The following is a 25,039-nucleotide window of genomic DNA, read 5'->3' on the forward strand; positions in this document are numbered from 1 at the left end:
TTAAATATGTTTTAATGTTTAAAAAGAGAGAGAGACTGTATTCTATACTGATCTTTGCTGTCACTTCTAAGGTCTCAAGTAATTTACCAGAGGAATTCTACCATTTTCACCATCCAAAAAAAATCATGTTTACTGTCGCGCATGCATGTTTTCTTAAAATTGGCAGTGCAGAGTGATGTTGGTGGATCTGAAGGATGCTTATCAGGGTCTCTGAGAGAGCTCTATGTGTTTGGCAGAGCCGCAGAGGCACAGACAGAGTGCGAGGGGAGTACACCATGCCACATGCCCACAGCTTAAAGAGGGGGCGGGTGACTAGTAGACACCAGTGCTTATTAATGTCATTAGGGATGAGGTCCTCTCATTCCCCAAGATTCTGGGTGCTGGATGTTTACTTGCTAGGAGGCCAAAGATTGCAAAGACACCATTTGCATTTAAATGACTGGAGTCCTAAGCCAGCCGATAATAGGCTTTAAGGAAGGACTGGCAACCCATTTATCCACCTACTCACAGTGACTATACAATCAGACTTCTGCACGATGCCACCATACTGCGCTAATCTGTACTTCCTGTGCACAACGCTGCTAAGACACAGTCAAGAGCAGAGGAATGATAACTAGCACAAAAACACACCCACGTGCACTGATAACTGTGAATGCAGTGACACTGGAAATGACACATGAATTTCGTGTCAACAAAGCGTTAGTATGAACCAGGCAATATGTAAACCTATTTACTTTGAGACATGTTCCTGATCTCACAGTGCATGACTTAGCACAGAGCATGTTATTTCCAAGAAAATAAAGTTTGCCTTTGTAATTTTCAATCAAACTGAAATGCTTTTCACCTAATGCTAACTTTTCAGAAACCAATCTGTTCAAGCAGTTGTATTACAAAAACTTCTTGGGCCCTATCTTGCACCCAGCGCAATAGACTTTGTACACCGACGCATGTATCATTCCTATTTTGCACCCGCGCACAGCGAACTTTTCCCTCCACAGACGCACGTTGGAAAATTAGGGAATGAACTTGCGCTCCCGGGGGCAGTTCAGAGAAAAGAGCGGAACAACGTGTTCCGGCGCAAAAGTTCCCTGGCGCTATTTTGCAGTTTCAAAAAGTGTACAATTTAAGTGTACTGAACTGGTTTTTATTTATTCATCATAAATTCTACAAATTCCATGAAATTCCGCGTTGTACAGTAAATTCCGTTTTTTATGACTGGATTCTGCGATTCCGTTCGTGTTTTCCACATTGTGGAAATAAAGGGAGCAAAGCACATGAGGAACAAATGAACACACTCAAGCAAAAGAAGACTAAACAAGTGGGCATGGTAACTGGAAATGAGGAGGCTGGACAAGAGGAGCACATGGCCAACACAAACAGAGGGAGAGCCATGCGCTCAGACACAAGACAAACAAAGAAACATTGAACAGAAGCAAGACAGACAGGACTGTCAGGGCAGGACCCTGTCATTCTAAACTGATAGGATAAGATTCTAAGTTAAGATGTTTCTGTAATACAGCCCCTGATGGATAAATAGGCCACATTCGCACAGCAACAGAATACGGTTGTCAGTTCTGTATTTAAGTCCTTATGGTTACGTTCACACAGAGTTCAGTTATTTACAGGAGTGACAACCGCATTCTATAAACAAATTCACACCTGTACATTTTCAGGAGTCACAACCAGATTCTCGGAAAAGCCTGTGCTGTGTTGATATTACTTTGGCCACTGTCGCTTACTGGTAAGTGAATACGGGTTTGACAGTATTTGAGATGCTACTGTAAGTTGCTTGCTGTGTAAACGGGACATTTCGAGACTTACACCTGTAAGTAAATGCGGTTCTCAATCTCAAAAACCAACAGTGTGAAAGTAACCATAAAGTCCCATTTAGTAAGACAAAAGCATTGTGCACTACTTGTAGTCAATTACTTGGCATGCCACTCTTGCAAGTATTCCACAAAAACAACTAAATAATGTCTTGAAATTAATCAAATAAATATAATAACTGCCGTAACCAGTAATAAAATGTATGCTCAAGTCAAGTTTGAATAAAAAAATGTATGTAGTAACAATGATGTCATGTTTGATGAGCTTTCCATCCTCTTCCTGTTCCCTCTCATTCATTTTCCATTCTTTCTTCTTGTTCTCTGTGCAACTGACTTCATTAAAATCTAATGAGCGATGATGACTCATCTGATGCCACCAGATCTTATAATCTTCACTCAACTCCTAATGAGGGTGCAAGGCTTTGATGAAATACTGCCTCACCATCTCATCTAGACGGAGGAACACAGGATAAGCGCAAGTGAAAGGAACAGAGAAAACTTGAAAAACTGAATGCCTACATCCCCTCTACACACATTAGCAAAACACCACTGACTTAACACCCTTGTTCCATTAGAAAAATTATGATTTGAACTCTAGTAATCATCCAGCTAACGGGCAACACTTTGCACACAGTTTAAGTGTAGCAACATGACATTCAACATTCAAACAATTTCAACTCTGACATCATCATTTAAAGATTACCAGATAATTATGTGGGTGGTGCCAGCATGGAAATCTAACCAAGATGCCAGAGAGTCTGATCACACGCACATAGACACATCCAGTTGTACAACACAACATTGAGGGCATTAAGAAATACATAATTATATTATTATATACACATTAGAATTTAAACAAAAAATTATAAATAGTTAAAACACTTTTAACATGATTTTATCTGTAAATCTGTGTTTTCTGGACCACTATTCAGCAGCTGTGCAACTTAATCAACATGGGGAAAAAATGCATTGCAGCTTGCAAGCCTTGCAGTCTGAATGTGATGAAACATTAACACACAGACAATAGACAAAACTACTAGCTGCTACTAAAAAGCATGCAGCATGACAGTTGAGTCCATTTAATGAACAAATTACTTTTATGAACTGATGAACTGATTCTTTTAATTAATCAATCAAAAAGAACCAGTGATTAATTAATTAAAAATAGTATTATTTTGTTTAGCATACGCACAAAAAGTTTGGGGTCAGTAAGATTATTGTTACAGAAATTAATACTTTGTTTCAGCAAGGATGCATCAAATTGATCAAAAGTGACAGTAAAGACACATTACAATGTTACAAAATATTTATATTTTTCAAATAAATTATATTATTGAAACATTCTGTTCATCAAAGAATCCTGAAAACAAAAAAGGAATAACAGTTTCTATAAAACATTAAGCAGCACAAGTGTTTTCAACATTGATAATAATAATAAATGTTTTTTTAAACAAAAAATCAGCATATTAGAATGATTTCTGAAAGATCATGTGACACTGAAGACTGGAGTAATGATGCTGAAAATTCAGCTTTGCAATCACAGGAATAAATTACATTTTAAGATCTATTAAAATATAAATTATCGTAGTTATTTTTAATTGTAAACATATAATCACAATATTACTGCTTTTACTGGGTTTTTTGATCATATAGATGTAGCCTGATTAAGCATAAGACACGTTTTTCAAAAACATTAATAAAAAAAATGGTAACACTTTATTCTACAATCTCCTTGTATATGTTACTGTACATGTGTACTGTAGTAATAACGGTGGGGGTGTTTAGGAATAATTGTTTAGGAAACACTACTAAAGCACTTTTCATGCTGATGTCAAAGAGAAGTATTGCAATTATTTTGATAAATGCCTTGATGCGAATCAGGATAAACGGTCTTTAGACTTTCAGTCAGCAAAAAACCTTATGATTACGAGACCTCAACGCTGCTCCTGTGCCGTCTCTAAAATGACTTACACATCACAGATATATTCCAGGGTGTTTGTCTGTGTTGTTATTGCTGTGTGTGCATGTCAGGTGTCAGTGAACAACTAACGAGTTAATAAGAAATACGGGGTTGAGAGGTTAAAGTCTTTCTCGCGTTTTCTTCCTCTCTTAAACCAGACAAAGATCCAGTGCTCATCAATAATGAATTCGAACTGGAATCATGTGAAATTCTCTAAGAAGCCCATCTCCCTTTGTACTTTAACACTATGACAGTGATTAATATTTCATATGTATCGTTACATTGCACTGTGTATGTGTGTGTCTGTCTTTTTCTTTCCCTCTCTCTCCCTCCTTTCTCTTTTAGATAGCTCCCTTCTCTGAAAAACAGATGATAAATATTACGGTACAAAGTAAAATGGCCTCTGCCCTTCATCCAAGCTTCTAAATTGTGGTTTACTCTGCAAATGAAAACTTCAGCAGCCTTTCCCTTGAGGAGAGCACATCTTGACACTGCTGTTTTAACAGCACTAACGCAATATCTGTTCTTGGCGATGGAGTGTTTTCAAGGTGCTGTTCATTTCTCCACTCAGCCTGGTCTGAAAGTTAACACTCTCCCCAGATGATTCAATCAAGCAGAGTTTGTTGAGGTAAAATGAGGTGAAAGTCCATTGAATTTCAGCAAATCCACAACCTTCTGTTGTGCAACATCTCGCCAATGCAGAAAGTTGCCCACAAGGACACACTCTACACATCTACAGTGCAAAATCCTCAAACTAATTTTACTTCAAGTAAATGTGGAATGCAATGAAACCATGCAATGAAATTTGAAACAAATGAAGATGCTTGACCCTGACATGGAAATGTTTAAATCAGCAAACTCAGCATCATTCAGAAGATAGTAGCACCTGTTACTCACCCACTCAGAACAACAATGAAGTCCATCACGTTCCAGCCGTTCCGCAGGTACGAGCCTTTGTGGAATGCAAATCCCAAAGCAATGACTTTTATCCCAGCTTCTAAGCAAAACATTCCTATGAAGTAGGGCTCTGTTTTTTCCTGAGAAAAGAAAATGGATTGGGTGTGAGACAACAGAAACTACCTACATGAAAAACCTAGAATTTAAACTCAGCCTAAAATAATGCCATCTAGGTTGGGTGCACATTAGATTTTGACACATAGCCAGAATGTTCTATTCAACTAATCTCCAAGAACAGCAATTATTAAGAACCTGGTTTTAATTTAGGTTTTGTTTAGTGAGGCGAGTGTCGCTACTTGCCTCTATTTAAACAAGGACTTCTCTGAAATATGTCACTAAAGTAAAACAGTATGGAAATACTCTTTGAATGGGAATAATTAGCTTGTGGTGAGCAATTCAATGGGGGACTACAGTCTGAATAAAGTTGTCAAGAACAAAGAATACGAGGAAGGAAAGAATATGAAAGCACAAGAGAGAAGGGCTGTGCTACATTTAGAGTATAACTGTGGTCTCTTAGACTTAGAGTATAACATCTTTCTCATTACACAAATTACTAGAAATACATCTATAAGTAAATAACTAGGCCAAAATGATGAATCTATATTCAATTATTTCAAATGAAATCAGAAAATCAGCTAAAAATGGAAGATGAGGAGGGGAGTATATGTAAATGAGTAGGTGTGTCCTCACAAGTCTCTTTGACATGGGCGTCTTGTCCTCTCCAGGCAGGTGCTGCTCCAAGGCCAGGACGATGCAGTTGGCGATAATGGTGGCCAGGATCATGTATTCAAACGGAGTTGAGGAGGAAGGTTAAGGAATAGTACATAATTAAGACATGTTGCAACTATTGATGTTTGATCATTAGTGTACTCACTAACACAAGATCCCACTGTTGCTGTGCTCACTGTGCAAAGTTAAACAGCACTATGGTTATAGCGCCACCTATTAGTCAAGAGTAGAAATGCATTTCCCGCAGTAACCACAGTGGTTCACGTGGCGGTAAAAAACATATTCTGGTTGAAGCATTTAAAGACTTTTCACTTGCCATTTATCATACAAACCATAACAATGAATAATACTATTAAAAACCTAGTATTTAATTTGCTCAAGTCTTACTGGTTCATTAGCAAAACAGCCAATAAAAAATTAAAGGGTCAGAGTAATGGTAGAAATGTATTGCATTACATTTCTTTTTACAAATGTACAAAAAAAACTTTTAACACTTTAAAAAAACAAACAAAGTTTGAATGGAGTCACAATCAAAACCAATGCATTCCCATTACTTTGCTTACATATGCTTACAGATTTAATAATAACCTTTTTTTCAGACCAATTCGCTATCCTTTGTAAACCTGATTTACTTGATTCACTCACAAATCTGACAGACTGAACCACTATGGCTTGTGAGTTTTAGAAAAATCTGTACTTCCTATTAAAATTTCAAAGACTTGACTACAAAATGTAAAAGTTTTTCAGCGTACAAGGCTGCTGATGTAAAATGTGCCAGTATACTGCAGCAGTACATTACAGGCTGGCACTAAAGGATGCTTTCTCAAACACAAACTTACATGCCCAAAGAGTGCATGAAGACTGTTGTCTTGCACAGTGAAATGAAAGAGAGCAGCTATTTAACTTCAAGTTTACAAGATGTTCTCAGGACCCCTGGTGGTTGTGAGTTCACAGCCAGCCACTGATTTGCATGTGTACAGAAAAATGTTGGATTTTGAAACGTGGCCTCTGCCAATTTCTGCCAGTGTGTGTGTGGGGATTAAAAAAAACAGTAAATAAAAGAGCCCAAATCTGCTTAAGACAAAGAAGAAAGAGAGTTCAGTGCAAATATAACAGGGAGCTGGAGGACAGACCTCTGGGGAAGTCTCTCTCTCTTATGTGCCTTTCTATCCCTCAGTTTGTGTTAATTAAATTAAGCTCAGACTTCGTAGAGTTCCAGTAGCATGATGCTAGTGTCAATATGTTGGCTTTGAACAGTAAAAACAACATATGTTCTGATATTGGTGTTCTATAAAATGGACAGTATGTTTAGGTTATTTAAGATGGAAAATAGAGAAGAATAAACTAGTGATAAAACGAATACACAGAGGAAAATGTAAAAAGTAACACCAAACTAAATAGGCTGTATTTATGTTTTATGTAAATATATTTTGTCCGCACACTCTGCATGCATCACTCCACTCCATGCACATTTCATACATGATTTCATATTTAAAAAAAGGTGTGTCCCCCAGTACAGCTCTTGACCTAAAAATGAGTCTGCCATCCCTATGCTACAGTGTGCTATGCTTTGATTAGGCTATAATGTTGCAGTTTCATACAGTATTTCTTTTCAACTAAGTCATAAAAATGTAACTTGTTGCATCTCACCAGGTTAGGAAACGCTTTATTTAATTTCTCAAGACTTAATTTGGAGTCAATTAATACACAGAGGTTATTTTAGTTTTTATGAAAAGTGAAACAATGCCAGAGAGTCACAGAAAGAGAGAAAGAAAGACTGCAGCCATTACAATCTAAAAGAGCAGAAGAGAGACAGAGAGAGAGAGCGGTCTCCGTGGCAACAGGCTCTCTCCTGGCTGCCATAAGTCAGTACTCAGAGTTAATATGGTCTCTGAGCCATCAGTGTTCTCTACATGCTGCTGAATGCATTCGTACAATCAATACTGACTACACAAACATCCTTTCACTGTATCCACCATGACACACGATACTCAATATTTATCCAGATCAGCTCTTAATAAGTTGAATAGTACTGAATAGTCCAGCCACAGGATCACGCAGGTATCGCTGTTCACAAACATCTAACTTTAGTGACTTTATGAGCAAACTTTCTCTCTCTCTTCCTCTTTCTCTGACTCTATTTCTACATTGTATTTCTACTGGAAGAGATTTCAAAATAGCCGTGTAAGATGTGGCCTATGTAAGTGTTTTTCAATGAGTAAAAAGAATGAATTGCATTTCAATCCAATAGAAGCTTCAGAGAGATACACATTTCATACGGATTACATAAGCAGAGAGTAGTCTATTTCTTTTCTTTTCGTTTTGAATTGTTTTGTTTAAAAGTAGACATTTTAAGCTTTCTATATATATTACTCGTGTCTGTGAGGCAGCTTATACACTGAGTTTCAGTTCATTTATGAAGCGAGCTCCAGTTCACGAGCAATACAATCGTGCCGGCGCCTCCATGTCCTGATTATATTGTCTGCTATATTGCTTCTTATTTATTAAATCCAGGCAATTTGTTGATGAAACATTGATTCAAATTAAGATACAATTTATACAAAACGAAATTCACTTTAAAGAAAGGCTTTCTACAAAACAAAACTTAATGAAGTGGTCAAAATCATGTCTGACCCACATCTTGCAACATATCCCGCCTTGCTAAAACACACAGAATGGATAAAAATAACTCAAAAAATAAAAGAGGACTTGAATGAGCCCATTAATGGCATGTTTGAGTCCTGCTCTTAACAAACTATGTTTTATTTCCTCATTCCATATTGTGAATAATAAATGTGTTAATTTGCTTGTTAAACTATGGAGTCTAACTTATTGTAATAATTATTTGACGTAGCCTACTTTTAAACTTCGATTTATTCCTTGGCATCCTCAAGTAGCCTACTAAACTGCATTTTTTTTTTATTGTTTGCGCGCTGGAGGTAGGCTATTTCGTCGAGTGATGTTAACACTTAAGCTAGCTGGAGAGCGAAAATGGCACTATCAAAAAGTCTGGAAAGTTGACAGTGAAAATAGGGCATACAAAAAAGAATGGAAAGACAACCGTTCATCTTACCTAGTTTTGTAAATGCAAAGCCGGTGTGTCTTATCTGCAACGAAGTTGTCGCTGTTTGCAAAGAATATAAGATTAGACATTTCATGACAGCTATTTTAGAGGTGTGCCTAGCGATCCTCGGACTCTTTTGAATGTCTTTCAGAACTTTACAAATTAAAAGCTCTCAATTAATCTCAAAATAAAACATTGCTGCAAAAAAATTCTCGTACTTTTATTTTAAAGTGACAAAGTGATTGTGAGTAACTGTTGCTGTCATGACAGATATTTCAGAAGCAGCCGCTAGCAAAATAATCTGGCTGCGGGCACGGGCCAGATATTACCAGTTTTGGCCCGCGGGCCGCCTGTTGCCAACCCCTGCTTTAGACTAATAAGACCAGGCATGATAAGATCAGGAACATGAATTAGGAAAGCAAAGAGGGTTCATTTGATATTGACTTTAAAAGTCTCATTCCTCAGGTGGTTTTCCAAACCTGATTAAGACAAATGAAGAGGTCCTTAACAGCCTCTACCACATCTTCTGTTTCTCCCTCTTCTGTTCAATGGAGGGAGGCACAGGGCCGATTGACAGGATCAATTATTGAGTAAGCATGGGCACGGTGGGGTATTTCCTCCCTCAGCCACACAGTGGGGATCAGAGGAATGAACAGCTGTGGCTTCCCCACCGGCCGAGCGGCACAGCGGCCCACTCGCTTCATTAAGCCCTGTCCTTCCCATAGACGCCATCGATCCGCCACAAACAACCTGTCCACCTGACCCCACGGCCAAATCGGCCCACTTCGGAAACTGTACTGTGACGTCAAATAATGACATCACCTGATGATCTCCTTCTAATTAGGGCTAAAACGATTAGTCGACATTGTCGACAATGTAGACAATAAAAAATTGTCGACAAATATCTTTGTTGTCGAGTAGTCGTTTGATCTCACGTGACCAATGTATGGGCCTGCAATATCGCGTTTTGACCGCTACGACGCTGTAGCGCTAGAGTGTAATGCAGCCGTTACAAATGCTTTTGCGGTAGAAGAAAAAACAGCGCGAATTACATAGACAGTAAATAAACGGCGAATTATGGCGGAGTGTAAGCGAGTTCGGACCAGTAAGGTGTGGGAAAGTTTCACAAAACTGCCAACTAAAATTGCTGTCGTTTGAGCTTGCGTTTCACGGGAGCACAACATATGTTGGAGCACTTAAGAGAAAGCATCCCGGATCAAAAGGAGGCGGTGAGAGGTGAGCGTTCAATCTCCAGGTGAAGCTAACTAACTAGTTGTAAATCTCTTTATTAGAGAATGCAATACTACCATTGATAATGCAATACTACCATTGATAAAAGTGATAATATTAAAAATTATAATATAAATACAGTAATGTGATTATTTATTTTGCATAGAATAAAGCTTGATCGAGCTTAGGAGTCAGGGCTGTTTTTATTATTGTAACACTATTAGGTAAATACGTTAGCTATTACATTAATATAAACACAATGAACTAACATGAACAAAAATGTTAACAAAAATGAATAATGTTACAAATGTGCTGCTCATATTAGTTAGTTCATGTTAGTAGGCTAAATACATTAATGTTTACAAATTAAACTGTTACCTTAGTGTGAATTGCTTCTAGATTTCAAACTAAACACCCAGTAAAGATGATGACTTAACCACTAAGAGAGTTAAAATAAAATGTTTTTTCTTTGCAAAAAATATATTTTCTTTGCATTCCTGCAACATCCACTCCAGCAGAACGGATCTTCTCAGCTGCAGGAAACATTTGCTCACTAAAAAGAGCAAGCTTGTCACGTGAACATGTTGATATGCTGACCTTCCTTCATTTTAATTCAGCACTTATTTGAAAATCCAAAAAAGCCAGTGCAGAAAGGACACTTGTTGTTACTTACTGCTTTTCAATAAACTGAACACTTGGTTTTAGAAATAAAGCTCTTAATACTACTGCCAAGAGATATTTACATTCAAACATATTTTTGTCTGCAATGCAGCTGATTTATTTTTGTTGACCTGTTTAGTTGGAGGTTCATTAAAGTTCATTAAAACACCATTTCAAAAGCTGAAGTGTTTTTTGTTGTTGTTTTTTTTAAGATTATAATATGTATAACTCAATGTTTTAACTTATTGAAAAGGCTGAATAATCATTCCAAACTTACTGATTAGTCGGCAATATAATAGACGATTAGTCGATTAATCGGTCCAATAATCGTTAGATTAATCGATTATCAAAATAATCGTTTGTTGCAGCCCTACTTCTAATGTGCGTCACTAACAGAGGAAACAACACATGCTTCCACCCCTCCTCAACATTCACTGCCTACACACACCCTAACAAACATGTTCTTCCCTAATGACTCCATCTGTAAGTTTTCCAATCCACCAAATGAATGCATTTCTCTCCAGACACATCTCTGTCCCACCTCCCAGCGCTTCATCAGCCTGAGCTCAAATCACACGTCGAGCGGCACTTCAAACAAAGCTTTCCTAAATTACCGCTCTCTCACACACAGGTTGTCGATGCTGCACCACACAAGGCTCGTGAACATGCTGTTTTGCAAACCGGTGTGACCTTTGGTTATTCCACAGGCCTCTGTGTGTGTGCATGTTTGTGTGTACATATGAGGAGAGGTGTGTCTTTTTTCACAAATTCACTCTCCGTTACATAATTTACAATAGATAAATATAATTCAAAATTCAAAAAAAAATTTATAAACATTTTAAACTACATTTTTCCCCATCATACCTGATTTTGCAAAAGGACATTTTGTTGATTGCTTGGTTTTTATTCCTGCAGTGCAGCCCACTTTTATCTCACTGGTCCAAAATTCTTCTCCTCATAAATGTACATGAAACATTTATATTCCAATTGGTTGTAAATGTAAACGTCACTTTCTGCAGTATTTTTGCTGGACAGACTAATCACTTTCCATGTGACACCTGGTTAGGACACAGAGTAATAGCTAATGTTATTGCACAGCAAATTATGTATCCACAACAGGAAATAAAATAATTAATTAATTAAAATCCATTATAAATGCATGAATGATATAACACAAATCCATGTTAACAAGCTTAAGCTTCAATAATCCTTTTCAAAAGCCACTGATTTCAGATATATTCCAAGAGTCCACAATTAGAACTTCCTGCTCTGGTCAAATCCCATTATGTATCAAATTAGCAAATCTAAAAAAGGAAAGTTTGTTATTTGAAAAAATAAAATGAGCAAAATTGGGCAGCATCCGATATCACCACATGCAAAAGCTGACTGTTCCTCCAATACGAATGAACAATGTGTGGGAGACACATGCATCTAAATTGGAACAAGATGGTATTTTGCCAAAGCTAATCGTATTTTGCCAAAGCTAAAGATGACATTTTGCCAAAGCTAAAGGGGCAAACTAAAAAAGATCTTCGATGTAACCTTGAGGAAACCATAACAATGAACAGTATTATCCTGATGACATATTAGGTCATCAGCATCTAGAAAAACACTCAAAAAGAGCTTGACAAAAACATGAGAGATGATTTGCCCTTGGGGAGGTCACAATGTCTTTGTTTGACAGCGAAATGCACCTAGATAAGTCTTATTCAACAGCTGTTCCCACATTGTTTGGTTGCATTATAATTATGACATGGCAGGGGTTAATACTTTTCCTGCTCTGCCACAGCTGTCATACAGTGCAATCTAATGCAACAAGAACCATTATCATTTAGGATGTATCTGAAATGCATATGTAGGTTAGAAAATGAGACCAGACCTGAGCTCTGTTCCAAAACCATAGTGAGCTGCCTACATACAGTATAGCTGGGCTCTAAGTCAGCCTCCTAAAATTCATGAAACTTCATAAATGACTGATTTGGAATGACTACATAGGCAGCTTCTCTGCATGCCACACAAATAGTGCTCTTAGGGACGGTTCATACATAAACGCTGGACCACGTCAGTGGAATGGGGGGGAAAAAAGGTCTAGAGACACATTTTTTTATTTAAAGGGGGGGTATAATGCCCCTTTTCACAAGATGTAAAATAAGTCTCTGATGTCCCTAGAGTGTGTATGTGAAGTTTTAGCTCAAAATACCCCACAGATTATTGTTTACAGCATTTTTAAATTGTCCCTTTTTGAGGGTGAGCAAAACGTGTCGTTTTGTGTGTGTCCCTTTAAATGCAAATAAACTGCTGCTCCCGGCACAAGAGCTTCAAGAGCTGGTGTGTGTGTGTTAGCAGCTCCGATTACCTCATGCAGACAAGCAATAACATGTCAGAAACTGTTCTGCCTTTTGTTTAAACTGGAGTCAGACAATGATGGAGAGACTCAAGAAAAAGTGACAAAAAGTAGAATGCAACAGGACGTTTCTGAATGGTCAGTTGATGGATTTATGTTGCTGATAGTTAACTATCTTCAAGTCATTGATTAGCATTTTCTGTCATGATAATCTATAAAATCGCTTGTGTGGGAACTGTTGTAAGATGTCTACAGAGTGACATGCTATTGCATTTGTGTTACGTACTGTATTGCATGTGAAAAGACATATGTGACAGCTTGAGAGCAGACTCACAAATGTGCTCGACTACAACAACTCTTCCTCTTCTCAACATGCGCTGCGTGTTCCCGGGGGCAGGGTCTATGTAAATTTTAGGGTTAGTGATGTCACTAACCCGGGAGTCCCTACCAGCCGTTTGTTGTAGCCTAGTCCTTAAAAACAATTTCTTCAAAAGCAAATATCTCCCTTAGCGTTGTAACTTTGCAGATGTTGTCTATGCTAAAACAGCAACATTACACACTAACTAAAGTTAGAAAAGCAACCACCCCTTTAAAAGTTGAATTTCTTTTTAACTTTAGCACAGCATTTTTTAGAATGCGGTCATTCTCTAGATACTGCAAAAGGCTGTCCCGAAGGAAACAGTCAAACATGTCTGTCTAGCATGTGTTTACATACAGAAACCAATGGAAAAGGGGTGCAGTGGAATGGAAAAATGCATTCTGTGAATGGCCCCTAAGACAGACACTCGACTTACAAATGATATGTGAAGTCTAATAAGCATAAGCACAGACAAAAGTAAAATAATTTTATCACAATTCATTTTGATAATGTTGCTAAGCTAATTGAGCAATACTTTAAGAAGTATATATATAAATATATAATAATATTAATATTCTGTCAAATAATATTTTTAATTATACTGAAATACTTTAAGATTTTCAGCATTCTGCATACACAATTTATTTATCATTTATTTATATTTCTGTCACCTTGGAGATTTTCTCTCAATTCATTATGGGATTGCCTTCTACGTGAAAGATAAAACCGTGGTCAATTGAGGTATCTTAGGAGGCTGCATAATTAAGACACCAACCTTTTAGAACAGTCTTTATCTTAGTAGCACACTTATGATGCCTTAAAATGTTCCCTCTGTAGGCAGCTTGCTAGGTTTTGGAACAGAGCTCCTACAAGCAATTCCTCAGGTGGGTGTGAACAGCTCTAAAGACATGAAACTCATTACCATTGGCTAATAATGACATCAAATCTGATCCATAATGAGTCTACGACATACATTTAATTACACTGTTTATCTTTCCTTGTAATACACTTAAGAATCACTCCCAGAGGGATGTCGTTTTCTCCTTTCTCTAAGGAACAGACTCTAGTTGCATTTATTTTGGGGCAAGGCCAAGTCATTACAGCACCATTAGCAGGGCTTCCATCTCTTCGGCTCCCTGAAGCTCTCAGCTTAAGAGTGAGAGATGTGTGACCATATGCTTAAAATCTGCCTAAAGTGGTCACAGACACTGACACTTGCATTATGTCGCAAGTGGGCCATTAGATACACAAGAGAGCCAAGACCAGATAGATGCTATAATTGAATTTAACATCCAGGCACAAACACACATACTGAGTCACGTTGTTGCAAATGAAAGCAGAAACGCACAAAGGCATATCAATCAACGCACATAAGCACATTTCCATATCACCGCCCTCAATCGCTCTCCTTCTTTCATCATTAGGCTGCAGAACCGCTTGTAACATTAAGCATGCTACTGTCTTACAAAGGCAACAACCAAACCTTGTCGTCACATGATTACAGCAAGCACCCGCTCTAATTTTATCTCTCCTTCATGGCATTCAAAACAACAGGAATGACATTCAACCCAAGTAAAGGATTTGAGTCAAACAAGAGCAGGGAAACACACAGACACTTTATCGAAAGCCTCTCTTCTTTGGAAATGACACCTCTGTGTAAGGCTCAGATAGGTTCACACATTTTACATCCCTCGCCTGCATAGTGCGAGAAGTTTCTCTTTTTATCATGCATACTCCTTTCGTATTTAGACGTTTGTTTTTAGATGCCTGAGCAGCTTATGATAGCCGCTTAACTGATTTCAAATCTAACATCAAAAATCACTGAAATATGTTTTAAAACATAAACAATCATACTCACAACAATATTTTTGGCTGTTTAAAGAGTAAGTTCGGCTATTTTTAATCAGCTTTGTATTGCTACAATGTCTGCATCCAGATTTCCGTGTATATTTGTCAGCAAAACTTCACTGAATTATGTAAATTTGCGTCATCAGGTGGACTTTTGACAGAGCTCCTTTTACAGAACTTCTGCCTTTTTGTCCCCACAATTAAAAAAATTGTGTTTCTATTGCATAGACAACCAAGTTTTATTTAAAGCCAATATTGGCAGCGGTGAATTACCTCTGTATTTCACATATTTGTAAAGTATGTGACGATAGATGGGTTTCTATGTAGAATTAATCTGATTCTATTCAAACTGAATAAATGTACTGTGCTCCACCTGGCAATGGCTTTCAAACGACACTCTTACTTTCCCTTAAAATGACTTTAAAGCATAAACACTGTAATGTTTTAAACCACCAAATGCTGTGATAACTATAGATTAAGGCAAAGCTTTTATAGATTCTTTACAGTTAGTAACTGAGCTCTGCCTAATTTAAGCAAATGCTAAGACATGTCTGGGCAGTCTGCTGTGACATTAAAAAAGGGCAAATGAAAACCCAACAATTGTTCCAGTAGTGCACACCTGTGACAACTATGGTCGACGGCCTTATCATGTCCTGTCACTGACTCATCTAATTTGCATCATAGAGAAGGCTTTTTTTAATCACATCATGGCACTTTGAAGTCTGTAATCAATGACATGCGTCCAAAAACCTCCAGTGAGGTTTATGTGGTTGGTGGGTTTACCTCTCCTCCCTCTCCTGATCAACTCATCAACAATTGTATATATGTTTCTTCATCACCAGGAACCAGCTTGGCAGAGCATAAATTACAGAGAGCTCACAACAGAACATAAACCTCATCATCAATAAAATACACTTACTCACAGATTGTAATTTGAAATGCTAAAACACACATAATATGGAACTTTCATATATGTCCTTTCACACTATACTTAGGCTAACCCTTAAATCAACATCCTTGTTAACCCTCATTATTTATATCCACGAGTTATAAAGCCCTGCTCCTGATATATTTCTGACTCTGAAAAATGTAATGAACTGTCCGTGGTCCTGAAAGCAAGTCAGTTCAATTAATTACGTAGTATAAAATATCAGGAAGTGTATCTTGTAATTTACAATGCATTTAAAAACAGAATACATCAATTTTCAATTTGTGTCATTACCAGGCCAATGAGATCTTGAACATGCAAATCAATATGTTAGTGGGTAGGTGAGAAATAAGGATGTCAAGAGATTATTAAAAAAGATATATTCTCAGGGGAAAATCTTAGAAATGCAAACCTAGCATTGAAAACATTTATATAATTGTGTAAAAATGTTTAATTTAAACAGTCTAGTCGTGAAACCATTATATAAAACCTTGAATGCACAAGAGTGTGCAAAATAATTTTAATGATTGAACAAAACTTTGAACTGTTCATATTTTTTGCAACCAAGTAAACTGAAATTAAGGGAGAGATTTTGAGGGGACTGTAACATATACAAGCTTGATACATTTTGAGTTTCAGATCAGCAGAAATAAACACAGGAGTTGCATGTGCTTTTGTAAAACGTGTTGACAACACATTTGCGTGTGCGGTCAACACCGAGTTCGTGCAGGGGGCAGGGCGTGTTTTACCGTTTAGACAAAAGGATATGGCCATTCTGTGATCTTCTTAGCATACTTCCTAACGATGTTGTCCTCTCCAAAGATAAAGAGCGATCTGTTGACGGTGAAGCAGTTCTGTCGAACTGGGATGGGGTTGTACAGGGCCATAGTTCGGGCTCGCTGCGCTTTGGTCTGTTTGAAGGCTGGTGAAACTCCACCTGTGGATACCGCAGGAGCATCCCGGTTCCGACTGCGCTCCGAACCCCCATCCCCGGCTCCCAGCAGACCGGGAACATCGTCTCCGAAGCGAGCCATTCTGTGTAGAGCAAAAACAGAGAAATCTTAGCCCCTCTGTCAACAGGTGCAAAAGTGCGATTACCTCCACACGGAACTGCAAATAATCATCCAAACTGCAAGAGTTTTCCTGCTATGACAAACGACGACTAAATAAACGACCGTTGCATCCTCCAAGCACGCGCAACACGTAGCTTACTCCAACAGATATCTTTACACACGCCAAAACACCAAAAGTAACATTACCTGAAAGTAAAATGTGGAATAAAAACGTTTATAATCCAAATATCCAGTCGTACATCCCATGAAGATGTTCTTTTTAACAGGAGGAGAGCAAACTCTTCTCTGAGGAACAGTAATCAGCACCCATGATTAGTACACCATGGTAAAACTAAAAAGCCATCGTTTTTGAATGTCTCCGGGTCTGTTTTGCCCTCCTTCGTCACTCTTCCATCCCACTTACTAATTGTAAATGTTTTTGGGTCTTTTCTGAATCTTTTTAATCGCGTCGGAGACAGCATTCAACAAGCTCCATCTTCACTGTGTGTGCGGTGAGGCGCGGATGTGGTTTGTTTAAGGTTGGCACGCGCGCTTGGCCACCCCTCACAACAGCGCGAATGTGTCTGAGCGCGTGCTGACTCTCCAACCGCTACTCAGAGCATATGTTTAACTGTAAGCGAGACAACCTCTATAGACATGCAAATGCCTTCCGAATAGGTTATTTTATTTTTCTGCAAATACTAGGTTATACGATACCGTCAAAACTAATGTAAGTTTTGACGGTTTATATCAGAGAGCGATTAAAAACAGGAGGGGAAAAAACTGTTTCTCCTTTTTTAATGCATGAACGCCAGTCATCAAAAGTTTTAAGCGTTTACATATAACGCCTTCTCGTGTCGTGAGGACTTTTTCATGTAGCATAGTTCCTTCTCAGAAAGTACACAAGTTAGCCTGAAATACAAATTACATTATTTACTTTCTAAATATAGGTTACGTCAACTATTCTTCGGTTCACGTTATTGCCAGACATAAAAGGCGTTTCCGTCTCTAAAACACGTTGATTTCCCACTGACGTCACTGAGCCATTTTAACCTCTACCCCTCAATAAAATCCCGCTTCCACCTTATATGTTTTAAGTTTAGCCTATACACATTTCAAATAAAGAAACAATACAGAACTCGTATTGTTTTTTAAGAACAAATCCAGAATGTTTGAGGATTATCAATAGCACGCACTGTAACATTCTTTTCACTCATATCAGACAGACACCGTACCAAGTGTAAGCATCTCTATTCTGGGAGCAGCTTGTTCAGCTGACTTTGAGCTTAGAGATAATTGGTGTTTAAAACTCGCTCTTCTGGCGCGTGAGCAAGATCTACTGACAGGCTTGTGCGCGAGATCGTACTGGTTGGCCTAGTAGTGATGACACAAATTGTCACAAAGAAAAAAAAAGACAAGATATGATCAGTGGAACAAGACTGTCAGAGATCAGAAATGTTTCTGCAGGTTTAATGCAGGGTGCATTATTTCTGCAAATTTTGTCATACTAGTTTCTGTAAATCACCCAGAAGATATTTGAACATTTTCTTCATATCCCCCCATACTGGGACATTAAAATAATACTGTTACAGAGAAACTGAATTTCACATTATTTGAAGGGGGAATAAAAAAACAGCTAACATTACCACATCCTTTCTCAATTGGTCCATTTTTTAAATGAGTAAATAAATAAATTCTAATAAAAGAAATACAGCAAATGTGAGGCGAGAAAGTGAGGCATTTCGTGACGTCACTTAATCTCCTTAAAATTAATGAGCAGAACAGTTTAAGGGCCAGAAAGGACCTGCTAATAATAGTCAACTGCAAAATGAGAGATCTCACGCAGAAGGGGTGGAAATGGATGCGGCTAATAAAAATGATGATGGAAATTGCAATAGTCCAATGACCCAGTAGATCATTCCAGATTGAGGTTATTATCGCACAGCACAGAAAGATGAATGAAAATAGATGTTTCTTCTCTCTCTTCCTCTCAAAAGTGAATAGAAACGATGATTTAGGAAGCACAGATGATAAGCAGAGGAGGAAAAAAATGTAAAATAAACAGTTGATGACTTCCTATTTTATGAATTTGATGGTCTTCAATAGCATCCAGGGTGTCTGCATGTAACTCATGGTTTTTGCCCCAATTACAGATACATTTAGGTAGTGTATACTCTTCTCCCAGCTGAGATGAGTAGGTGAAGCAGTATACACTTAAGCAGGCGCCCTATATCGAGGTCTTCTATAAATAAGACGGAGCAAACACACACACAGAGAAACACTCAAACACTCGAGCTGCCAGTGTCCATCCATATGGCCAATTACTCACAGAATGTGAAAATACAGTTGTGCTCCATGGTGTTGATGGAAAAAAGAGTGTATGTGTGTGTGCAATGGTAGCAGAATGAAAGAAAGTGTGTCAGAGAGAGAGATAAAGATAATAGCAGAATGAAAGAAGCAGGGAGGAAGTATTGTAGGATATGCATTCATCAAACGTCAACACGTTTTCATAACAATCTGTTGAATAAGCCTCATGGAAAGCATGGGAGTGGCCTGACTGTGCTGACAGAGGAACTGCTGCTCTGTTCCCAAACCTAGTCATTGTCACTAGAGCTGTGTTCCCAAAGCAAAGGCTTTTCCAAAAGGTAGACTACTTAATTAGTACCTAATTTTGGACAAATGATATAAGGCAGCATCAAAAGAGTCATAGAATTCCAGAACGCATTGCAGAGAACTCAGAGATAGATGGCAAACTCTAATATTTTTTAAAATAGATTAATAGTATTTAAAAAATATCGACGTATTCAGTTTTTTATGCTTTATTAAAGAATCACGGCATTCGGTAAGCTACAAAATGTCGCCCTCAACTGGAATCAAGAAAGCTGCTGCGTGTGTGGGAAGAAAGCAGTGAGGTAGATCAATTTGGTTTCGGAACAGCGTCTTGTATTTTATTTGCACTGCACCCAATAAGTGTTATTTTAGTATTATTTATGTACTATTATAGTTTTATCAGTATTTTGAATTAGCTTTTATTTATATATTTTTTTCATTTTAGTGTAAGTTTTATCATTTTTACTAGTGTTTTGTTCTTATATAGTTCTATAGTTTTAATTTATTTTTATATCAGCTTTTAGTCCTTTAACTATTCAATAATGTGCTGGAAACATTTCTGAGAGATTTTGGTCCACATGATGGCATCACGCCGTTGCTGCAGATTTGTCGGCTGCACATCCATGGTGTGAATCTCCAGTTCACCACATCCCGAAGGTGCTCTAGTGGATATAAATGTGGTGAACTCATTATGATGTTCAAGAAATCAGTAGTCATAAAGGGATAGACATGGCCATCAGCAACAATAGGCTGTGGCATTTAAATAATGCTCAATTGGTACTAAGGGGGTCAAAGTGTGCCAAGACAATATCCCCCACACCATTACGCCACCAGCAGCAGAATGAACCGTACAAGGCAGGATGGATCCATGCTGTCATGTTGTTCACGCCAAATTCTGACCCTACCACCAGAAATCGAGACTCATCAGATAAGGCAATGTTTTTCCAATCTTCTACTGTCCAATTTTGGTGAGCCTGTGCAAAATTTAGCCTCAGTGTGTCTTCTGCTGCTGTAGCTCAGCTGCTTCAAGGTTCGATGTGTTGTGCGTTCAGAGATGCTCTTCTGCAGTCCTCGGTTGTACCGAGTGGTTATTTGAGTTACTGTTGCCTTTCTATCAGCTCGAACCAGTCTGGCCATTCTCCTCTGACCTCTGGCATCAAGGCATTTTCACCCACAGAACTGCTGCTCACTGGATTCTTTTCTTTTTTCTGACCATTTTCTGTAAACCCGTGATCTGTAATTTTGTAATTCTGTAAAAAAAAACGTAAATATCCCAGTAGATCAGCAATTTCTGAAATACTCAGACCATCTGGCATCAACAACCATGCCACGTCCAAAATCACCTTTGTTCTCCATTCTGATGCTCAGTTTGAACTTCAGCAGATCGTCTTGACCATGTCCACATGCCTAAATGCATTGAGTTGCTGCCATGTGATTGGATGATTAGATATTTGCATTAATTGGAAGCATTTGTTCAGGTAGTGTAGTCAACATCTGCTTTATATACATCATTTGCAGTAGTAATGACTTCAGTGATGCCAAGAGACTTTCTTTGACAACAATTACACTTGTTTACTCGTTCAGTATTTACTACACAGCGAAGCCTTATATATGGAGAAAGAATAAAATGAGTTCAGACATTATAAACAACTAAACAGATTTGAGTCAGGTATGCAAAAAAAAAAAATTGCTGCTTGTTTGTTGCTATTTTCCAAAGACAAATGCATCAGGGTGATACAAACAAAACAACTGATTCCTATACTGTATATTGTAAGCAATTCATTTAATTGTCACTATGTACTTGATATATGTAATGTCTAGACTTGTAATTGTCTCTCTGTGTTTGTCATGTCTCCCTCCCTCCTACTTCTGTAGACGGTCTGGGTTTGTTCACAGAACACACAATTAATTTGACCGTTTTAGTCGTACCTCAATCCAAGGTAAATCAGCTGACCCTGACCTCTCTGTTTAAGTTTTATATTTTATTCCTAACCAATTAAAAGCTACCCAAGAGGCATGAACCTGCGAGACATCTCCGCTCCCACATAATGTAGTGTCCTTGTCATCCTAATAGTGGTCTCCATGGTGACTGTACACCGTTGAATTTCTAATTTTGTTCCTCCCGTTGTTGGCAGCAAATGGTTCGCTTAACAAAAAGACACCTTTCATAGCTGCGATCTTAAACGTGCGTTCACTGTCACACGAAGAGACATGCTGTATGTGCTATTATAGACAATCCAAACGTCCAACCTGCAGGATTCACACGCTCGCTCACAAGCAACATCTGAATCATTCTACCTCAGATGACAATCATCCTTCACTGCCTAACCAAAAAACACAAACACACAACATGTTTCCACCTGATTGCATTATATGATACAAAGAACCAATTTATTTCCAAACCAAACTCAAGTTCTTAAAGGATTAGTTCACTCAAAAATGAAAATTATCCCATAATTCACTCATACTCAAACCATCCTAGGTGTATATGACTTTCTTCTTTGAGCCGAACACAAAGTTATATCAAAAAATGTTTTGAAGCCCAATAAAGCACATCCATCCATCATAAAAGTTATCCGCATGGCTCCAGGGGGTTAATAAATGCCGCTTGAAGCGAAGCGATGCAGTTGTGTAAGAAAATGAACCATATTTATAACTTTATAAACTATAATCACTGGCTTCAGGTAACGGCCGTACGTGAGTCTAGTTCCAGCGGAAGAGTGACCTCTGACCCGACGTATGACGTATTGATGAAGCCCAGAACAACAAGAGGCGTCTACTCTTACCTAAGCTTACGCTACGCCTTACATCCTAGGTCATACGTCGGGTCAGAGGTCACTCTTCTGCCAGAACTAGACTCGCGTACGGCCGTTACTGGAAGCCAGTCATTATAGTTTATAAAGGTTTAAATATGAATATTTTTCTTACAAAAATGCTTCGCTTGACTTCAGAAGGCATTTATTAACCCCTGGAGTTATGTGGATTACTATAATGATAGATGGATGTGCTTTTTGGAGCTTTAAACACTCAGGTACTATTCAGTCCCGTTATAAAGCTCGGAAGAGCCAGGATATTTTTTAAGATAACACCGATTGTGCTTGGCTGAAAGAATAAAGTCATATACATATTGGATGGCTTGATGGTGAGTTAATTAATTTTTGGGTGAACTAACCCTTTAAATGGATAATTCACTAAAAATATGTAATTATTTCATAATTTACTGAACCGCGTGTTGATCCAAACCTGTATTGTTTTCTGTGAAACGCAAAAAAAGGCATTTTGAAAAATGTCTGTTTTGACTTTTTTGTTGTTGTTGTGCATACAGTGAAACCATTAGGGTCCAATGCGGTTTTCGACCACATTAACTTTTATTGTTTGAACAAAAACATTCTTTAAAATATCTTGGTTTGTGTCCCAGTGTGGGTAAAAAAAGTCAAATAGGTTTGGAAAGACGTGGGTGTGAGTAAATGATGACTGAATTTTCATTTTTGGGAGAGCTTTCCCTTTAACACAGGGTAGATCAAGGGTTTTCATTTATTTGACGGTATGAATGGACCATAAACAGCTTGATAGTTAATTCGTTTTATTTGTCTTCAAGGACGAAACGTGTCTCGTTTTTAATAGTTCAACTCAAATGGGATTTGAAATGAGACTGCAAGACATGAAAGACACCCTGTGCCATTAAATTAGTATTAAACCAATCTTTTTCAACAACTTAAAAGTCCCTTTTTTTCTTTCATAGGTCATAAACTAAAATTTATAAGGTGTCTATAACATTGAAAACAAAACACACGCCCTGTCCTGGACAATCTAGCGATGGCGACGCTCTTTCTCACATCCTGTTTCATGCAGAAAGAGCCTTGGTATAGCGTTTGAAATGTCACCACAAAAGCACCGGCAACACAAAGCCCAGACGTGAGCACTTGATCACAACTCACATAGACTAAATAAAGCACATCTATGGGATCAGTGCAGTATCTCAACCAAGCCCTAATTCAAGCGATTTGGCTTGTGTTTTCTGTCCTCTGTTACCTAGCAACAGCCTCGTCTTCTCCTCATCTCAAACGACTGGGATGAAACCATAACTCAAGCTTATATAAATCGTATATTCAGAAAATAATCTTGGCTTTTTTTTTAGTGTACCACCACTACTGATTGTCAGTTGGAAGACAGCAGATCTGCAAACATGTTGTGTATCTGTTTTTGTAAGATATCAGAGGTTGAAGCCACAGTTTTGTTTCCACCTACTAATGCGGCAATTCAGAAATTCATAATTACATAGGCTAACAGGAAAGACTACGAACAACAACATGAAACAGGATATTAATTGATGTACGTGATCACGGTACATCATCCCTAAACATATAATCATTTGAAGTGCTGTTTACAACCAAATTCCTTCCATACATCAGATGTAAGAGTGGCAAATCCAAGCTCAAACCCTAATGTAAATGTCAGAAGGAGTGCGATGTGACACATCCTGGTCATACTAAGTATGTTGAATTATTTAGGAGAAAAATATTAATGTTTAATATCATGTCAGTCATTCTTCGGATCTTCGAAGCCCACTCTGGATAACTTGCATCCTTGCTTAATTTACAACAATCTCTAAATGGTTCTTTTTTATGTCAAAAGTTTGACATAAAAACATCTAAGAGGTAGCTTATGCATTTTCTCTGTTGTCAAGGTGAAAGCATATTTTGGTAACAGCTCAAAAAAACTGCGAGACACCTGTTACTCTTGGTTGTGCATGTGAAGCTTGAATGGCCATTAGTGTCGTGTGGGCAGAGATCTGTCTCCATCTAGCGGTAGCAGCTTGAAGCAACAGTGTAAAAGTTATTTTAGCATTATTTTTATACAATTATAGTATATTATTGAATTCACTTTTTTCTATATTTTTAATTTGAATAAGTTTTCATGTGCTTTTTTGTATTAGTTTTTATTTAGGTTTATTTGTATTTGTAATGTAAGTATATGTTTAACGTCTCTATTTAGGTTTAATTTATGTGTATTTCAGTTTTAGTTTTAGTTATTGCAGTACTTCAACTAAAAATGTATTTCAGTTAGTTCTCAAGGCAACATTTCTAATTTCCGTTGAATGTTTTTTATCTAATACAATAATTTGAAAAAGCAACATTACCGCAATACAAAAAGATCACATGGTTGAAAAATGACTGAATTTTCATTATGAGTGAACGATTCATTTATAGTTTTTCTCAATCGCTTTGGCTCAATTTTCTCAAAACAACAAGTTCAGATCTGAATAGATAGTTTCTTGTTCACATTTGAATTTCTTATTGATTTCAGCAAATTGCATGTGTTTTGGCACACGTGTGCAAAAGAGTAAGCAACTGTCTATAATTTGCACAATAACTAAATGCATGAAACCTTATGGTGAAAAATTATTTCTAACAAGCTCTAACAAGTGCACCAGACTTCCTGACCAAAGCCATAGCAGTGCTCTTATTTCTGA

At 37.7% G+C, this 25,039-nt stretch overlaps 1 protein-coding gene across 7 annotated transcripts in view; it reads right to left on the reverse strand.

Moving 5' to 3' along the window:
• The window catches only part of cacna1ea (calcium channel, voltage-dependent, R type, alpha 1E subunit a), a 121,721-nt gene that overhangs the window by 59,476 nt on the left and 37,206 nt on the right, over positions 1–25,039 (reverse strand). For all 7 annotated transcript variants that reach the window (XM_079638746.1, XM_079638751.1, XM_079638750.1 and 4 more), the window contains exons 3-5: positions 16,673–16,939; positions 5,434–5,539; positions 4,684–4,823 (exon numbers count right to left, since the gene is read on the reverse strand). In XM_079638746.1, coding sequence (XP_079494872.1) covers positions 4,684–4,823; positions 5,434–5,539; positions 16,673–16,939 — 513 coding nt within the window. The remainder of the gene's footprint in view (positions 1–4,683; positions 4,824–5,433; positions 5,540–16,672; positions 16,940–25,039) is intronic.

The sequence above is a fragment of the Phoxinus phoxinus genome, assembly GCF_949152265.1.
Source record: "Phoxinus phoxinus genome assembly, chromosome: 15".
NCBI lineage: Eukaryota > Metazoa > Chordata > Actinopteri > Cypriniformes > Leuciscidae > Phoxinus > Phoxinus phoxinus.